The sequence below is a fragment of the Mauremys mutica genome, chromosome 13, assembly GCF_020497125.1.
Source record: "Mauremys mutica isolate MM-2020 ecotype Southern chromosome 13, ASM2049712v1, whole genome shotgun sequence".
Lineage (NCBI taxonomy): Eukaryota > Metazoa > Chordata > Testudines > Geoemydidae > Mauremys > Mauremys mutica.
Window position 1 is genome coordinate 22,504,025 of NC_059084.1, and position 16,259 is coordinate 22,520,283.

The 16,259-nt window shown below is 43.2% G+C and overlaps 1 protein-coding gene across 8 annotated transcripts in view; it reads left to right on the top strand.

Annotated features, from left to right (window-relative positions):
- Positions 1 to 3,987, top strand: part of ARHGAP40 (Rho GTPase activating protein 40) — a 76,067-nt gene extending 72,080 nt beyond the window's left edge. For 5 of the 8 annotated variants that reach the window (XM_044986191.1, XM_044986190.1, XM_044986188.1 and 2 more), the window contains exon 15: positions 302 to 3,986. In XM_044986191.1, coding sequence (XP_044842126.1) covers positions 302 to 408 — 107 coding nt within the window. In that variant the 3' untranslated portion in view covers positions 409 to 3,986. Of the gene's footprint in view, positions 1 to 301 lie in introns of all 8 variants that reach the window. The other 3 variants (XM_044986193.1, XM_044986194.1, XM_044986189.1) reach the window with 1 other exon arrangement.
- The last annotated feature ends 12,272 nt before the right edge of the window (positions 3,988 to 16,259 follow it).

Here is a 16,259-nt window from a genome sequence, read left to right on the forward strand (position 1 = left end):
TTAGCAGGCCAGTGCTCAAACCACTGAGCTATCCTACCCCCTCCCTAAAATGTGTAAAGTTGCATGTTCACAAATGAAAACCAGTTCTTCTTAAAACTTGATCTTAAAAAATAGATACACCCAAGATACACCTTCTAAAAACAAGGGTAGCTATTACAGACTTATGGAACTTGTTTGCTCTAAATAGCTATACATATATATTTAAAGTAATTTGAATAGTGTTACACACAGGAAAAAGTAATAGCTATGGGACTGAGGGTGCAAAATACTTCTTTTTAAAATTTGTGTTTTTATCCAACAGGTGAACATTGCCTGGATCCAGATACATATCTCTTAGACTTGTACCACATCAACCCCCATGCTGAATGGATTATAAGGCAAAATCCGTCCTTTCCACGGATGCTCTAGGGAAAAAAAGAGTGAAAATAGACTTTTGTTTCAAGATTCTGGGCGGGAGCAGAAAGCTAGAACTTTTCTTAATGAATGTGACGTCCCAGAATGGAGGAAAGTTGTTACTTTGGAGCGAAATAAGCAGTGTTGGTTTGGAATGTCTTTTACTATTTCAGTTACAGCAGGCTGAAAAAAAGAGAGCATGTGAGAGTTGGTAACCAATGGAAGTCAACATTAGGTCACAGAATCCGGAGGGTGTGAATACTTTTAGTAAAGCACCTGCAAGCAGAGCTGCAGAGAAAGTGGGGGAGAGACCTGTCCTGGAGCAAGAACCTGGTAGAATGTCTCTTAATCCTTTTGGGTTTGCATTGTTCTTTATTTTGACCACGTCCTCATTTTGGAGGAGAGAGATGGTCAAATCAACTAGCACTATCAACAGTCTAGTCTCCTTGTGTTGCATGTGTTAAGTTTCATGGACTTTTCACTGAGTGTCACATGTACAGTGCTGGAAGAACTAGACTCGTTTTCACCCCTACCCCCACTCCTCAAGTCTCATGGTTTCTCTGAAAAGTGTTAGGATGCTTTCGGTTTTGTTTGTGGAGGGATGTAATGAGTGGCCAGATATAAGGAGAGGCTTGCATTCTTCATGTAACATCTACAGTTAAAGCTGCACGCAAGAAAAAGTAATTGTTTCTGGAAAGACGTGGACTTGGTATCAGCTCTTCTCAGAGGGACCAGCTGATAGAAGAGACATGCCAAGGAGGAGCTGCTTGCCTGTCCCTGCACATGTACTGTCGGTAATGCACAGTGGAAATCATAATAGATACACCCAAGATGTGAAGTGCTCCAGTACTGAAAGGAAGACCAGCATCTAGTTTTGCTGCTTAATCATCTTTGTGAAACCTCCAGGGTAAAAGGTGGCAGAGGAGAAATTCTGGAACAGTATTTGAGGAATTTTTATTATTGTATTTCAAAGAACTTCTATCTTGATATAGGGGCCAAACTGGGCTTGGTTTGGGTGAGGTAGATCGTATGTTAAAGCCTGCAAAATCAATATTAATGTGAGGCTTAGTCTGACCTGGCCACAGTTCCACACAGCTTCTTATAGTCCTTGCCAGGGTAAAGGTAATCTAAGTGATGGGTGGAGATCATCTTTGACTACAAACTCCCTCAGGCTACTGTGAGCACCGAATTGGGCTCTTTTACACTGGCTGCAACCTTCCATGACTCTGGAGTGTGCGTGCTGTGGGTTTGGGGAGAGCCCAGAATAGTTATGGCCTGTCTGGTAGCATAAACATCTGTGTACTGGCTTCCTTAAGATCGGAACTGGAATGCAGCTCTGGAAGAATACCTCAGAAGTGTCACTGTCCTTACAGTGGTGCTGAAATCCCTAAAGAATGAGGGAGCCCACTATACACACTGGTAGAATGTGGAATGTGCAGCAAATCTGTCCGTCTAACTGTACCCCCAGCAGGCAATATAATGTATTTTAAACATTCATGTGGCACAGACAGGGCTGTCCTTCAAGTATACTTCAGAAAGTCGTCTTCTGCCTATCCTTGTCCACCTTGGAGACGATCTCAGTATTATTTATTTCACTAATTGAGTTGTTTCCATTGCCATCTGAATTGATCCTCTTTCCTGTTTTCTCAGGCTGATATTTAGCTGTTACTCTTCCCTGTCTTGGAATCATAAAATTTCTTATAAGAGCACTTCAATTATAGATTTCTTTTCCTTTTTCCATCCCAGTTAAATTCTTTTGAGAGGATTAAGATACTTGAGAAACAGCTGAGCCATATTCTGTTTAATTCTTCTTAGTCCTGATGTCATTCCAGTATTTACGCTGCTGACTTTTTAAAATGTTGTCTATATGAGAATGTCTGTTGTTGTGTTTTTTGATTGTTTTTTAGATTAAAGCTATGATGTGCAGATGCACGGATTTGAGGGATCATTACTTTCATTTCTTCCACTCTCCTGATCCTCTTTTTAAAGAGCCTAAATAATCTGAAATTGTAAGTGAAGATGTTCAAAAGTGGCTAACGACTATGGTGCCTCAATTTTGGGAGGGGGGAGGGGCTACTTAAGTTACCTTAGAGGGGCCTGGTTTTCAGAGGCAGGATGCTTCACAACTCCTGCAAATCAGGCTGCTCTTAGTTTGGGCCCTCAAAACACAAGGGCCACAAATTACTGGTCACTTCCGAAAATCTTGGCCAAGGCGATTGTTATGAGCATTAGCAAAAGAAAAGAACAAAAACACAGTGGAGATTTACAAAACCACGAATACAATATTCTAAAGTAATAGCTGCTGCTGCATGGTGACACGTCTTTTGGATACCAGGGGACCATCTCATGAATAATGTGGGAGTTAGAAGTATGTAGATGAGCACATTCATGCCCTCCTACTAAAGGTGTTCGTACTGTAAGATGCACTCCTGATAGTTCTCGATCACGGGGCTTTTTTTTTTTTTTTTTCTTTTTCACCCATAGGCTAGTATCCTAGGTGGCTTTATTTATATATTCAGTTTTTTTTCAATGTAAAACTAGTCTAGTGACATTTCATAAGTCATTACAATATCTCTCCATTGGGAACTGGAGCAGAGCTTTCCTACCAGATGCAAACAAATGACCCTCCCCTCCCTCCCAAGCCGATAAGCAGCTGACTTTGCATTCCCCCTTCTCCCAACCTCAGCGTGGTTGTTCAGAGAGATGGTAAGATATGAATGCTTCAAAATGTTGGGAAATGCTGATCAATTGGTTGCTGGGGGTAGTGATTTAGAGTTATCAGGAGGAGGGATACTCCACATCTTGGGCTCATTTTTTTTCCCAAAGTTTTCAAATCTGTATACAAAATGCATGCCTCATTTGCATGCACAGTTAATTTAACTGAACATTCAAATGCTCCTCATCCATTTGCAGGTACAACTGTCTGGCTTGTGCATGCAAATTACAGACATTTTGTGCACTTTTTTGAAAGTCTGACATGAAATTGGCAAGTATAATAGTGTGCTTTGAGACAACAGCGGTCCTTTATACATGAAAACAAAGGGCATTGGTGAACATAGCGAACGAGGTGTGCTTGTTTTTAAAAAAAAGACGGACAGCAGCAGCAGGATAGTCCAAATTGCAGTACAGGACTCTGCTTGCTTTGGTATGAGGAACATCTTATAGTACTATAACAACTGTGCATTCTGATTGGCTATAAGGGCTAGAGAGTGGGGACAAAGGAAAATGCTACTCCATCACTTCTATAAAACAACTCATCTCTGTTCGGTTTCCTGAGAAACTCACCAAATGTGAAATAAGTGCTGTGAAAAACAAGGTTAGAGGGAATATCTCATGAGGCAAATAGGCTAGGAATATAAAACTATATTCAAATTGTATGTCAAACTCCATCTCTGTCCATAGAATTTGATGTTCTTTCGTATTTACAGTTTCCTAATTTTGTAAAAAAGACCAAGTCTGGTGAGGCTAGAAAAATGTCACCAAAATGTAAAAGTTTTGTTTGGAATGTTAGCTTTTATTAACATTTTACAATATTTTTAATGGTGTATTTAAAATCCACTTAATCAATAAAGCAACAAAGAATCATAAGATGTTAGATAAATGGCTTTCTTATGTCCCATGTTCCAGCAGCAGGGTATGAAATCCACACTTAGGATGGGATAGCAACTATGAGCTTGACTGGACAAAAATACATTCAGGCTACTATATTTGTCTACTGGAGATACTAGCCTATATTCTGATCTCAGTTACACGCTGGATTTATTAAATTCATTTGAAGACAGTGGCCCAAATTCAGTCTTGGCGGCATACAGTGAGTAAAACCTTGGTGCATTAATATTTGCAAGATTAGGCTGTAAAGAGACAGATCCTTGTTCTATTGAAGGTAATGGCAAAACTCCTATAGATGGGGCCAAGATTTGGTCAACCAGAGACTCGAGTCAAAATATCAACAATACATTTTTACAGGTCTTGAAGTGAAATTATCAATATTACAATAAAACATATTGACTGTAAGTCTTAGTACTCAATGGCAAAAAGACCAGTCAAATTAACTTTTTTTTTTAAGTAACTTTTGACTTTCCCCATGTCTTTAGTTCCAGACATTGGCAAGATGTACAAAAGCTTACCAACTTGTCTCTGTCTTCCTTGTGGCATGGGACCTGACTGAAACTCTCTGTAGATGCTACCACCTCACTTAAGATGAGGTGCCCTTCAGACCTATTCTCAGGAAGTGATGAGGTCTGTAACAGGGCAAGCCGGCCATCTAAAGGTAAATTGCTACCAGCGCACTTGTAGGGCCTAAGCCCTTTTAAAACTTGGATGAGTTGTATGACTGAGAAGGGAATCGTGTGATGGCATGACTCCCACTAAGTAAGAGGAAGATAGGGAGGGCAAGATGTACCTGGGAGCAGGGGTGTTGGCACAGTTTCAGGGGTACTGAAAGCCATTGAACAAAACTTTACACCCTATATATGATGGAAACCATTTAAAGCTGGGGGTGCTGTCACACCCCCAGCACTCTTGAGTTCTAGCACCCCTGCTGGGAGCATTTCCACAGCTGGACCTGGGAAGGGAAGAACTGAAGGGAACAGAAGCAGCTGCCCCAGAAAGCACTAATTGGGGACTGAAGGAACAAAGAAATGTGTGCAAGGCAACCTTGAGGAAACAGCCAAAAAGCTGGGGAAAGGAAGCACCCAAGGAAGGGGTGGAGTTTGGGCTCGAAAGCTGGCAGGGAGGCCTGGAGCTATCTGTGGGTCTCCATCACAGGCCTCTGGAAGACACCCTGAGATACAGGGTTGTTTTTTTTTTCTATGAGGGCCAAGGAGGTGTGTGCCCTGCATTGAGATGTAAGGAGCTCTCGTTCTGGTGGTGATTTGGGGCAGGAGGAGGATGGTCTGGGCTTGGACAGATGGCACAGTATGGGGATGACACCTGCTCTGTGCAATTGCTCTTCAGTTAGGGGGTCCCAGGCCAGGACTGTGGAAGAAGGGGGAGGAGCCCCCCAACATCCAGTCCCTGCAGCCATGGAGAAGAACTTATCTCAGGGATGGGCAAGAACTGGTGTTAACCCCTATCTTCAGGAGAAAGGGACTCAACCCAGGAGGGAGAGGGATGGTTTTGTTCAACTCGTTTACTTTGGGAGAGGATCCTTTTGGTTTGGCCATATGTTAAAGCACCCAAAGCATCCTACCAGCTGGAGGGAGACATTGGGCCACAAGGGGAAACTGAGGCATGGCAATCCTGATGAGGTTCCAGGTAAGATCTTGTAACAAGGAAGGAAACCAGACTGCTGATTGTTTCATTTCTGAGCCTTATTGTCCTGTAACGATCTCTATGGCTTGTGTTTGGAAATGAACACTTCAGCCTTCAATGACTTCCCTTGTCCTCTTAAGGCCAAAAGGAACCAGCTGGGTTGGGAATGGTGTGTGTGTGTGTGTGTGTGTGTGTTCATTCACAACTCCTAGTTCCTACCTCTGCCACTTGGTCACTTATCCACTGTGCTAGGCTGGGCTGCTCTGTCTCCAGTGTTTCCGGACAATGAGACGCATGGCCAGAGACATTAGGTTTCTTGATGGACATCCTGACCTAACCAAGAAGAGGGTGAGTGCCACAGGCCCTAGAAAGGCAATACATGTTCATTCACCTACAACTTCCAACTAAAGCCAAAACCCCTCTATCCTTCTGCCCCCCACCCTCCGTTGGGCCATGTCTGTGGTTACGCATAGTACAGAATAGTCCAGCTAGTGGTTAACAGCCAATAACCAACTATTAACTAAGATTAAGGGAAGCTAAAGGTTTCACACATTATCTGTGGAATGAAATTATGATTAGTTGCTGTTTTATTGCTGGGTGCTGCAATTGCCTAGTGTTTGGGTTGTGAAATATGGCATAAGCCCAAAGTTGTGTTTATATAAAAAGCAATAGCAGTGGGCACAGGATTATCACTCTAGATCAGGATTCCCTAAGTGATTTTCAGACGAACGGAATGAAAAACAGCCCAAGTGGTTCGAGGCTGCTTTTCTCCTTTTAAGTATTTCAGAGGGATTATCTGAGGAAAACACCAGTTTATCAAACTCAGTCCACCCATTCATCTTCCACATTATCAAAGTGCTAATCTCTCTCATTCCCAAGGGCATTTTTTTGATTGATCATTACATGGCCATCTTGTCTGCTCTGAATAAAAGCCCAGTATTTATTTTGTATACTGGTCACAGTGAGACGTGAGGTGATAATTGGAAATAGCATGCGAGAGCTTTGCAAAATGTTGGTTAAACAGATTTATATGAATAAAGTGGAACTGACTTGAATGTCACCTATTTAAAAAACATTTGCCCCAGGACAAAATCTGTGTAGAAATACAATGAAGTCTTGAACAAGAAGAAGCTCAGTGTCTGAATGAAACTTTAGCACGGTGAGATGAATGCCATAGAAAAACAGCCAGATAACAGAACAGTTCTGCTAAACAAATGCATTTGCTAAAGCAACATGAATAATTCGTAGCAAATAATTTATCCATCACATTTAGATGCTTTCCCCCCCTTTGCTACTTGACTGTGAGGAGTTTGACTTCCTCCCCATAAATTTATTCACTAAAAATGTCATAATTTCTACAAATTGCTGCCAGTAGGTCATGATTTTCAGGAGAACTGTAAGCTTTAAAAAAAATGTTTGGTTTGGGATACATTTTTGAGTTTTAGTTGGAGGTGGTGGTGACGGGCTGGTTAAAACTGGAGGTTTCCAGAACAAACACCCAGGGTTATGAATTGAAAATTCTTTCTGCAGATATTCTCAAGCAGCCTCTGAGGTGTTGGGGAGGGGAACACCATACAAATGAAAGGAACCCCCAAACCTAATTTGGGAAGATTGTTAAATGTGAGGTGACTCCTTGTACGTTAAGACCTGATTAATAAAGCATGAATTCAAGTGTTTGTCTACATTTTTCACTGGGTTTTAATGTCTCGGGCAGCCGTTGATTGGATTGAAGTAACATGATGTGAAAGTCGTTTTGTGCATCCTTTAGTGCCATAAAGGTTTATTCTTGGATTGTGGGACTGTCCCAGTTGGGCAAGACTGATGCATTATGGCCAACCTCTTAAACCATAGGCCACTTATCAAGGTCCCGCTAAAGATAATGCAGAGTTGCAGTGGCTGTACACCACATAGGTGGTGACAGCAGAGTTGGCAGCTCTGGTTTCCATAGTTTTCCCCATAGACACAGGTTTTCAGGCTTTCTGAAGTCTATGGGGAACACCTGTTCCTCTATGGGAACATCCCTTTGGCTGTCCTTCCTTGGGAGGTGGGGGAGAGGGAGAAGGCAGCTTCTTTGTCCTTCACCACCTGGAATGGGCTGAGCTCCACCACTCTGAAAGGCCCAGGAGCACGCCTGAAACACTTGTCCTTTCCTTCCTCTGTAGCCGGCTCTCCAGCACCTCCTCGCAGGTTCCTGACATGGCCCTGTCCCTGGGCTGGGACAGCAGGATGAATAAACTCTCTCCTGTTATCCCCACCCCGTGGCTTGGGCAGGGGATGGAGGTGAGATTCCCAGGTGTCCCAGACAGCACTAAGAGGGGACTGAAGGAACAAAGAAGCTAGGGATGGAGCAGAAAATCCTAGTGTTGAGGAAAGCAATGGGAATGGGCGCATCTGGAGCATCTGCCCAAGTGTTTGGGAGGCTGGGTAAGGGGGAGGCAGATTAATTCATGAGGGGTGTGTGTGTGTGTGTGTGTGTGTGTATATATAGCAGAGCCACCCTGCACCCACAAAACTCTGCCAGAGAAACCTCTCCCTATAATATGTGTGCGTGTGTCTATATATATATAGACACACACACACACACACAGAGAGAGAGCAGATTATATTATAGGGAGGGGTTTCTCTGGCAGAGTTCTGCAAAACCCCTCCTTCCCAGCAGACTACCACAGGCACCCACTCTTGGGGCAGGCTCCAGCAGTTGCCCCCTGTCTCTAACTTGCATGGGATGGGGCTTCCCTAGGCCCTGAGATCCATTAACACTGTGGGTGCAGGGTGGCTCGGCTATGCTGTACCTACTTCACGGCTCCACTCTGCTTCAGGCATTCGCAAGCACTCGCTCACTGCAGGTAGCTTGCAGAGCATGTGGCACAGAAGCCTCTAGTGGTCAACAGGGGAACTGGCAAGGGCAAAATTCCAGAGCTGCATGTGTTTTTCTTTCAAGGTGTTGAGAGCCCCCTATCCGCCCTAAATGGCAACAAGACTGAGTACTGTACTTGGTGTGATGGTTATGCTGGAGCTTTCAGCTTCTCTCCATTGGTGTGGGAGGGCATGGAAACTACTTTCCCAATCACTGGTAATCACTCTAAGGCCTTTCCTTCACTAGGGGGTTGTCCTGAATATAGCTAGTATGCTACATTGGTGCAACCACTAGTGTAGCTGGACAAAACCACTATCTGCTTTGGTAGCCTTTATCTCTTACTTGAAACCCTACAGTAAGCTCCACCAGTACCAGTAGTGTTGTATTGGTACAGCCACTCCGACCCTTGTAATTGAGGCAAATCCCCTGCCTAGTTAAACGTATGCAAATTCAAAATCTACTGCCTCTCCCCCCCGCCCCAGGAAGATATTGATGGGCTGGGGGTGGGGGGAGAGAGGCCCAAATACCTATGCCAGGTTATTGAGGAAGCTCACAAATTTGCTACTTTAATTACTAAATAAAAACTGGAGGGCTGTGAGGTGAGGAACTCCATAAATAATCAGTGTCTCCCGCTGTCTTGCTTCACAGCTTTTCATATCTGTCAGTGTACATCGAAGAAGATGCTCTTGGCCTGTTCTGATGACTTTGTGGTAAGCTGTTCTCCGGACACAATAAGAGGCAGCCAAAAAGGGAATAATTGGGTATTACTTATAACAAACCAACAGAGCTGGCTGATGAGCTAGATTCCAGTTTTCAAGCAAGACAATTAAGGATATTGCATTGTTTTTTTTCAAAAGGAGAAATAGACATGGGGGTTCCCTAATAACCCTCCTGACTCTGCATCATGTCCTTAGCACATATTGTTGTGTGTTGCATTTATTATGAGCCACTTGTTATTATCCCTAATTATTTAGCTGGGGGGAGGTCTCTTGCTAAACGGCGAATTTGTGACTTGATGAACACTCAGCTGCCTGCATTTAAGGTAAAATTACTGTAATTAGCAAATCGATCAAGCCTGGCTGCACTTTGGCTGCCTGTGACAGAACAAATGGACTGAAAGAGCGTTATTTAGTTGGAAAGTGGGGAAGAGGTTTGCAAATTTCAGGAGTGGCATACACTGCATGGATTTAAAGCTTTTCAAATGTTGGTCTTAATGGCAAAGCTGCATAATTGTCTCTTGTTAAATTTGTTCTGCAGCTATAGAGCCTTGAATTGTGGCCCCCCCCTTCTCCACCTGCCCCAGCTCACCCAAGCTAAGCAGGGTTGAGCCTGGTTAATAGCTGGATAGGACACATCCTGTGACAACCCAAGGTGCTGCTGATTCAGTAGGTTACCTGCTTCCTACTGAATCATCAAGACATCTGCAAAACTCATGTTCACTTCAGTGGCAGCAGGATCAGACCCAGAGGTTGTTTTACATTTAGGTATTTAGATAGGCTCTCTTCTTCCCTCTTCCCCGCTTGTGCTTCACCCTGTCTTTCTAACAGAAGAAGATGCAACATGGCTCCCCTTTCATTTAATCTCCTCTGCAACTCAACAAACCCCATCTCAATACACAAGCAGAGATTTTTTTTTTACCCTGAAAATGAAGACGAGCCAGATGCTTATGGGGTCTACTAGGATCACTGATATTGATTTTTTTGTGTGTGGAAACATTCCAATATTATGGTGATGAGCAGCAGTAGAGAACCCTAAGCTTGATAGAGCTGTGTGCTTTCTTTGCTGACAGAGAACACGAAGTACAGTGTTTTACCCAGACTGCTCTGTGATTGCAGGTAAAAGATCCCTGGAGATATGCACATTGCATCCTAACATGATCCTTTCAAAAGAGATGAGAAATTCATGAAATGGAACAAATAGGATCTCCTTCCTTCTTGTGGTATCTTCTCTCCTACCAGAAAATGGACTGTCTGGTGGATGGCAGAGAAGCTGGGAAAAGACAATGACAGCTCTGTCCAGGACAGAGGTGTAGCAGGAGGAGAGGGTATCTAATCAACTGGCCTTTCTAAGGAAGAAGAATATCCCCAGTGTGTTTCCCTGTTAACAATGGGATTGGTAGTGACTATCAGATATTGCAGTAAAAATTACAAAATGGGACCGTTTCAGTATAACCTGGGAGAGCTGGGGGTGGGTGGGGACAGACAAGGTGTGGGGAAAACAATGTACGCTGTCCTGCTGGGGACAGCATTCACCTGTTTGCTGGATCTGTTTCTCCAACTGCGGGATAGTCAAGAGAAATTGCATCCATCCATGAATGGAGTAAATACATTCAGAACCAAACTGATTCTAACATAGCATTTTTTAAGGACTTGATTTTTGTCTTTAGGTGCCCTTCTCCATATTAGCGCATGCATTAGCAGGGGGGTGTTTGAACTACATAACCCAGAGGAGAAGGCTCACTCTTTCTCCTCCTCCTGGTTAGGCTATTATTAGAAAGGTTTCTGCTCCCTGTCTCTGTTCCACCATGAATATAAACTCTAGCCTTGGTGAATTAGGACTATTGCATTCTATGATTAAACAAAATCCGCTTGGTCTTTGGTGCAGGCGGCTCGTCGTTTTGCAGATCATGCTTGTTGATTGCTCTTTTATCCCCTCTTTTCTCTCTCTCTCTCTCATTCTGTGTCGCTGTCCTCCATTTTGAAAACGAGCTATATGTCAGACATTTTGCCACTCCTCTCCGCTGCTGTCTGTCTGTCACTTTCCGTTGGGCTTTTCCTGTCCAGGCTTGAGAGGCATCCATGGTTGGAGGGGATGTTGAATCACTGCTGTGACTGTCACATACATGCAGGGAGAACCTGTGTTGAACCGTCAAAGGCAGAGCCAACAGCATTTGAAAGCTTCATTAGCCAGGCTTTGTTCTGATTCAGTGCAGTCAGGCACACAGATAATGCCTTGAGTGTTATCAGCCATGTGCAGGCCTTGGTTGCATAGCAACCCAGATTGGTCTACATCGCCCATTTTCCGGGAGGAAAAATGCACATCGTTTTCTTCAATTTAGTCTCAATGCAAATAAGAATTTATTCCTGGCTACGGATCCTTAGTTTTTACTTTTTTAAAAAATGTGATGCCAAGGAGACTTGGCTCCATGGTATTGCACAGGCACTAATGCACATGAATTTATTTGAAGGTCAGGCACTCTGGAGTTCGTTTCTTCTTTTAGCTGCTATTTTTCATCTCTTCTTTTCAATTTTGCAGAAGTTGGGTATGTGACAAGGGCTGGGACTTGCGTCATTCCTCTCAAGCCAGATGCAAGATCAGGTCTAGAGAATTCCTTTCTTGTATCATGTTATCTGTCAGCGAGGGGAAAAATGCAAGGTTGACGTCATTTGTCTAGTTCAGATTGTAAAGCTATGGAAGGTGGAGCATCTGCTGGTTAATTTGTTCTGTTTTGTACCCATTTTGCAGGGCAGCTCTGGAGACTGAAGTCTTTTCTCTCAGGATCTGTCAGTTTATTAAATGTTTTTCATGACATCTAGCATGATGTAGCCTTCATTTTTTTTTATTGGAATTTTCTCTGTTACTAGAATACAAAGAATTTGAGCTGGTCAAAAAAATGAAAACCTGTATGTAGGTAAAATTTAGACCTTCTTTTCATTCTGAAGTGTTCAAAACAGACCTGTTTCTCAGTTTAACTCCTTCCCCTCATTTTTTTTTCAAGAATATTAAAAATGTATTTAGAAAAGCCGGGCAAAATAGCTATTGAAATAGTTCATTTACTATTTTTATAAGCACAATTTCTCACAAAAGTACATATCTTTTGTGAAAATCTCATTCTTGAATAAAGGCTATGTTTTTAAAGGAAAATCTTTTAATTGGAAAAATTTCCAAAAAGTCATTATTGTAGTGCAGAAAGGTAAGCTTGGCATAAGACTCCCTCCTTTCCTCCTCCCCGGCAATGCATCTCAACCCTGATGTGAGAGGCAGGAAGAGAGGTGGTCACTCTTCATAACCTGGTCACTCTTTGTTGCCTCTTCTGAGACTTGCCAATATGTGGCTTTTTTCACTTTTGGACATATTTAGTGGGGACTGGACTAAGACCCACTAACTCACTTCTTACAGGCCACTGATATTATTTCAGAAATCCAGGAGGTGGGGACTGGGTAGGGTGACCAAACAGCAAGTGTGAAAAATCAGTATGGGTCTGGGGGGTAATAGGAGCCTATATAAGAAAAAGCTCCCAAAATCGGGACTGTCCCTATAAAATCAGGACATCTGGTCACCCTAGGACTGGGTGAAAGGAGGCTGTCAAGGATTTTTTTTTTTTTTGGAGGGTAGGAGGGAGTTTGAGGTAGTTTCACTGGGTGTAACACTATCCACTTCACAGGAGTAGCCATCACATGCTGGCTTCACAAGTACCCACACTCCAGTCACTTGGACATCTCCTTTCTATACCTTGCTGGTGTGTAGGGAACAGACGTGGAACACAGGGATTCTCCCTCCTAAAGGCTTTGGAGCTGCTGAGTGTTCAGAGCTCATCTGGGTCATCCTTCTAAATCTGTGTCTGGATTCACTATTCCCAAGCCATGGCACTGCTTGTAGGACTGTACCATCCAGCTGCCATTCGTTCATTTGTGCAATGCATGGGACCCTTTTTTAGAGATGAACTTGCTTAGATTGTAAGTGCCTTGGGGCAAGGATTGTCTCCTTCCTGTGAGGGTACAGTGTCTAGCAGAGCCTGATAGGGGACTTCTACGTGCTACCATAGTGCAAATATCAAATAAGAAATGAGCACCTACAGAAGGTGGCTTCTGCACTTCTGAGATTGAAGCTAGGCAGTGGTATTGGCTCTGTAATCGGGAAATCCACTCAGAACTGCCCTGTGCCCAGCTCTTCTTTTAATGTAGGCCATCAGCTGTTGTCAGGTGGAAACAACTGTCTGAACACAGCCAATCTCAGTTGATAAAATCAGAGGGTTGATGGCCACCATGCAGACAATGTCAATAAGGTTGGAATAAGCGTTACATAAAGTTTGAGGCTACTAAAGAAAAAAAATTAAAGGCATTTTCTTTAAGAATAGGCTGGTGCATCAACTAGTAAGAGGACAATATATATTTATTGTGCATCCCCTCCCATCTCTTTAGCCATGTCCTTTTCACACTACTATTCCAATATCAAACGATAATACATTTTCCTTTCTCATTAGTGATGCAGTTTGCAGATTGATTCAGATTAACTAGGCCCCTCACTGTATTAAACACTTTAAAAGAAACCCATAAGAGCTTAGGATGTTTCTGAAAAGCAATTTCCTCAGGACCGAGCAGTTTAATAACAACTCTAGAGTCGGTGGCATTCAGGCTCATTTATTTTAAGCTACATTTCCAAACCATGACGGGTCCATAATAAATAAACAAGCCAGGCTGGCAGATTTTGTATGGCAATGAGCTAGCTTCAATGGAAAGAACCTATGTGGTTCAGTCCACAATGCATCCTCGCAAACATGCTTGTCAATGCAGAGAATAATGGGGATTTCAGGGAGAAATAATGGTCTCTTTTGATTAACTCTTTAACTTGATTAACTACTGTCATCAGTATTGCATTGCTGAGGGTATTAGCAGAAAGTAAAGCTTTGGGGAGGTGGGTGGCAGAGGGAAGCAAGAAATTAGAGGAAGCTTTGCCCCTTGAACAAACTCATAGCTTCATGTTTCCTATAACAGTGAAACTATGCCCCTGAGTATTCATCTGGATTCTTCCTGCGGCTGAGTCCTCTGCAGAGCCAGGCATGTAACCTCAGGCAGTTCTTTGCACCTGAGACCTGATGCCAATTCAAGCAATGAAAAAACACACTACAGTATGTTTTAAAACACTTGTTTTAAAAAAAAATCAGATCAATATCCCACAGGAAGAAAAAAGGGCTCTGGTACTGTCTGTGAAAAAGCCTTTACAAGCCCTGTAGGATGTTCAATAGTTGGCAAAGGTCTTTGGGGAAATTATAACACCTTGCACTTATTTCTTCTTCCAGCTATGGCTATCCAAGCACCGACATTAATGTATTTAGCCTCTGACCCCTTCTGTGATGTTTGTATGTTTTGTGAGCTCCATTTTAGAGTACAGAATAAGCTGAGTAAGCAGGCAGGAGCACAAAGGTGAAGTGTCTTGCCGAAGATCCCACCCCAATGACAGTAAGTCTTATGCTGAGATTGTGAGCTCTCCAAGGCAGAGACTGTCTTTTATTGTGTTTGTACCATGTCTAGCACAATGGGGTTGAGGCATATATTATTTATAATACATAGCTAAGTCAATAACAGAACTTGGAATAAAAGGATTGTGTGATGGTGTTCACCCCACTTCATTCCTGAAGGGGTTAAGGAGGCTCAGAAAGGGCTCATTAGCCTAGTAGGTTGCACCTGGGAGGAGAATTTGGGCCTGATTGACAAGCACTAATTGAAGATGGGCAATAGTAGGCAGGGGCTTGTCTAAAGCCAGGAAGTGAGAGCAGAAGGGGCTTCAGTGTGGAGGTTGGCAGTCACTCTCTGGGCCTAGTGAGGAGAGAAGGAGGAAACCCAAGTGAGGACCAGAAACCCTGGGATCCTGACCCTGAGGGAAGAGGTTTATTCAAAGGAATGGTGGAGAAGATGCCCAGGGAAACTGCTACAAGGCTTCAGGTGCTACAGACTTTTTGGCTGCTGATTGTATGTCCCTGGGCTGGAGCCCAGAGTAGTGGCTGGGTCTGGGTTCCACCAGCCACTAGGAGAGTGGCACAGTCTTGAATTGGAAGACTGGCTGGAATGGTACTGGGACAGCTGGTCTGGTGAAACTTTGATACCCCAGAAGGGGAAGTGTCCTGGACAGAGGGCCAAGGCATGAAGAAGAAGGGTCAAGTCACAAAGAGGAAGCACTGTAACAGAGAGAGAGAGAGAGGTTGTGGCACGAGTGACAGAGGAAGGGAGCATCAGACTGGGAGGAGCTACTCCCCAGAAGCAACCACAAGGGGATGCACAAGGTGAGTGTTTAAAAAAAAAATAAAAAAAAAAAAAAAAGCTAATATGATTGTGGGGCATATTAACAGGAGTGTGGTATGTAAGATGTGGGAGGTAATTCTCCTGCTCTTCTCAGCACTGATGAGAATTCAGCTGAAGTACGGTGTCCAGTTTGACACATTGGAGGTTTTTAGATAAACAGCTGTCTGGGGCAGGTCTAAGTATACTTGGTCCTGTGTCAGCACAAGGGAATGGACTAGATGACCTTTCAAGGTCCCTTCCAGCCCTACATTTCTATGACTCTGTGTAGGGGTTGGGAAATTTCACACGTTTCCATTTGTGGCATTTCCTTCTGAATCCTCCTTGGTGGTTGGAGGCTAGTGGGAGAGAGAGAACCCACATTCCTTTCTATGGAGTATCAGCAGATCATTTTTTGTCTCTTGTCCATAAGCTAGTCAAGGCAATAAACTAATTTATTCATTTTCAAAATTTATCTGCCAGATAACTTCTGTGAATAACTATGTGTAGCTTGTGCCGGAGCTGTTCATTCGAATTCAAGTGAAGCTGGCTAGTTCTGACCGGACATATGGGTCAGATGGTGCTGCTTTTGTTTCTGATGGGATGAACATAACTCCTTGATTCAGTTTCGTGCTGTGACTATTCAAACTTTCTTTCCACAGATATTCCCAAATGATAATTTTACTAGAAAAGAAACAAATGAAGGACAACGTTTTATTGGAGCAAATATTTCTAGAAAAGTTAGGTATTCATTAGTCCTA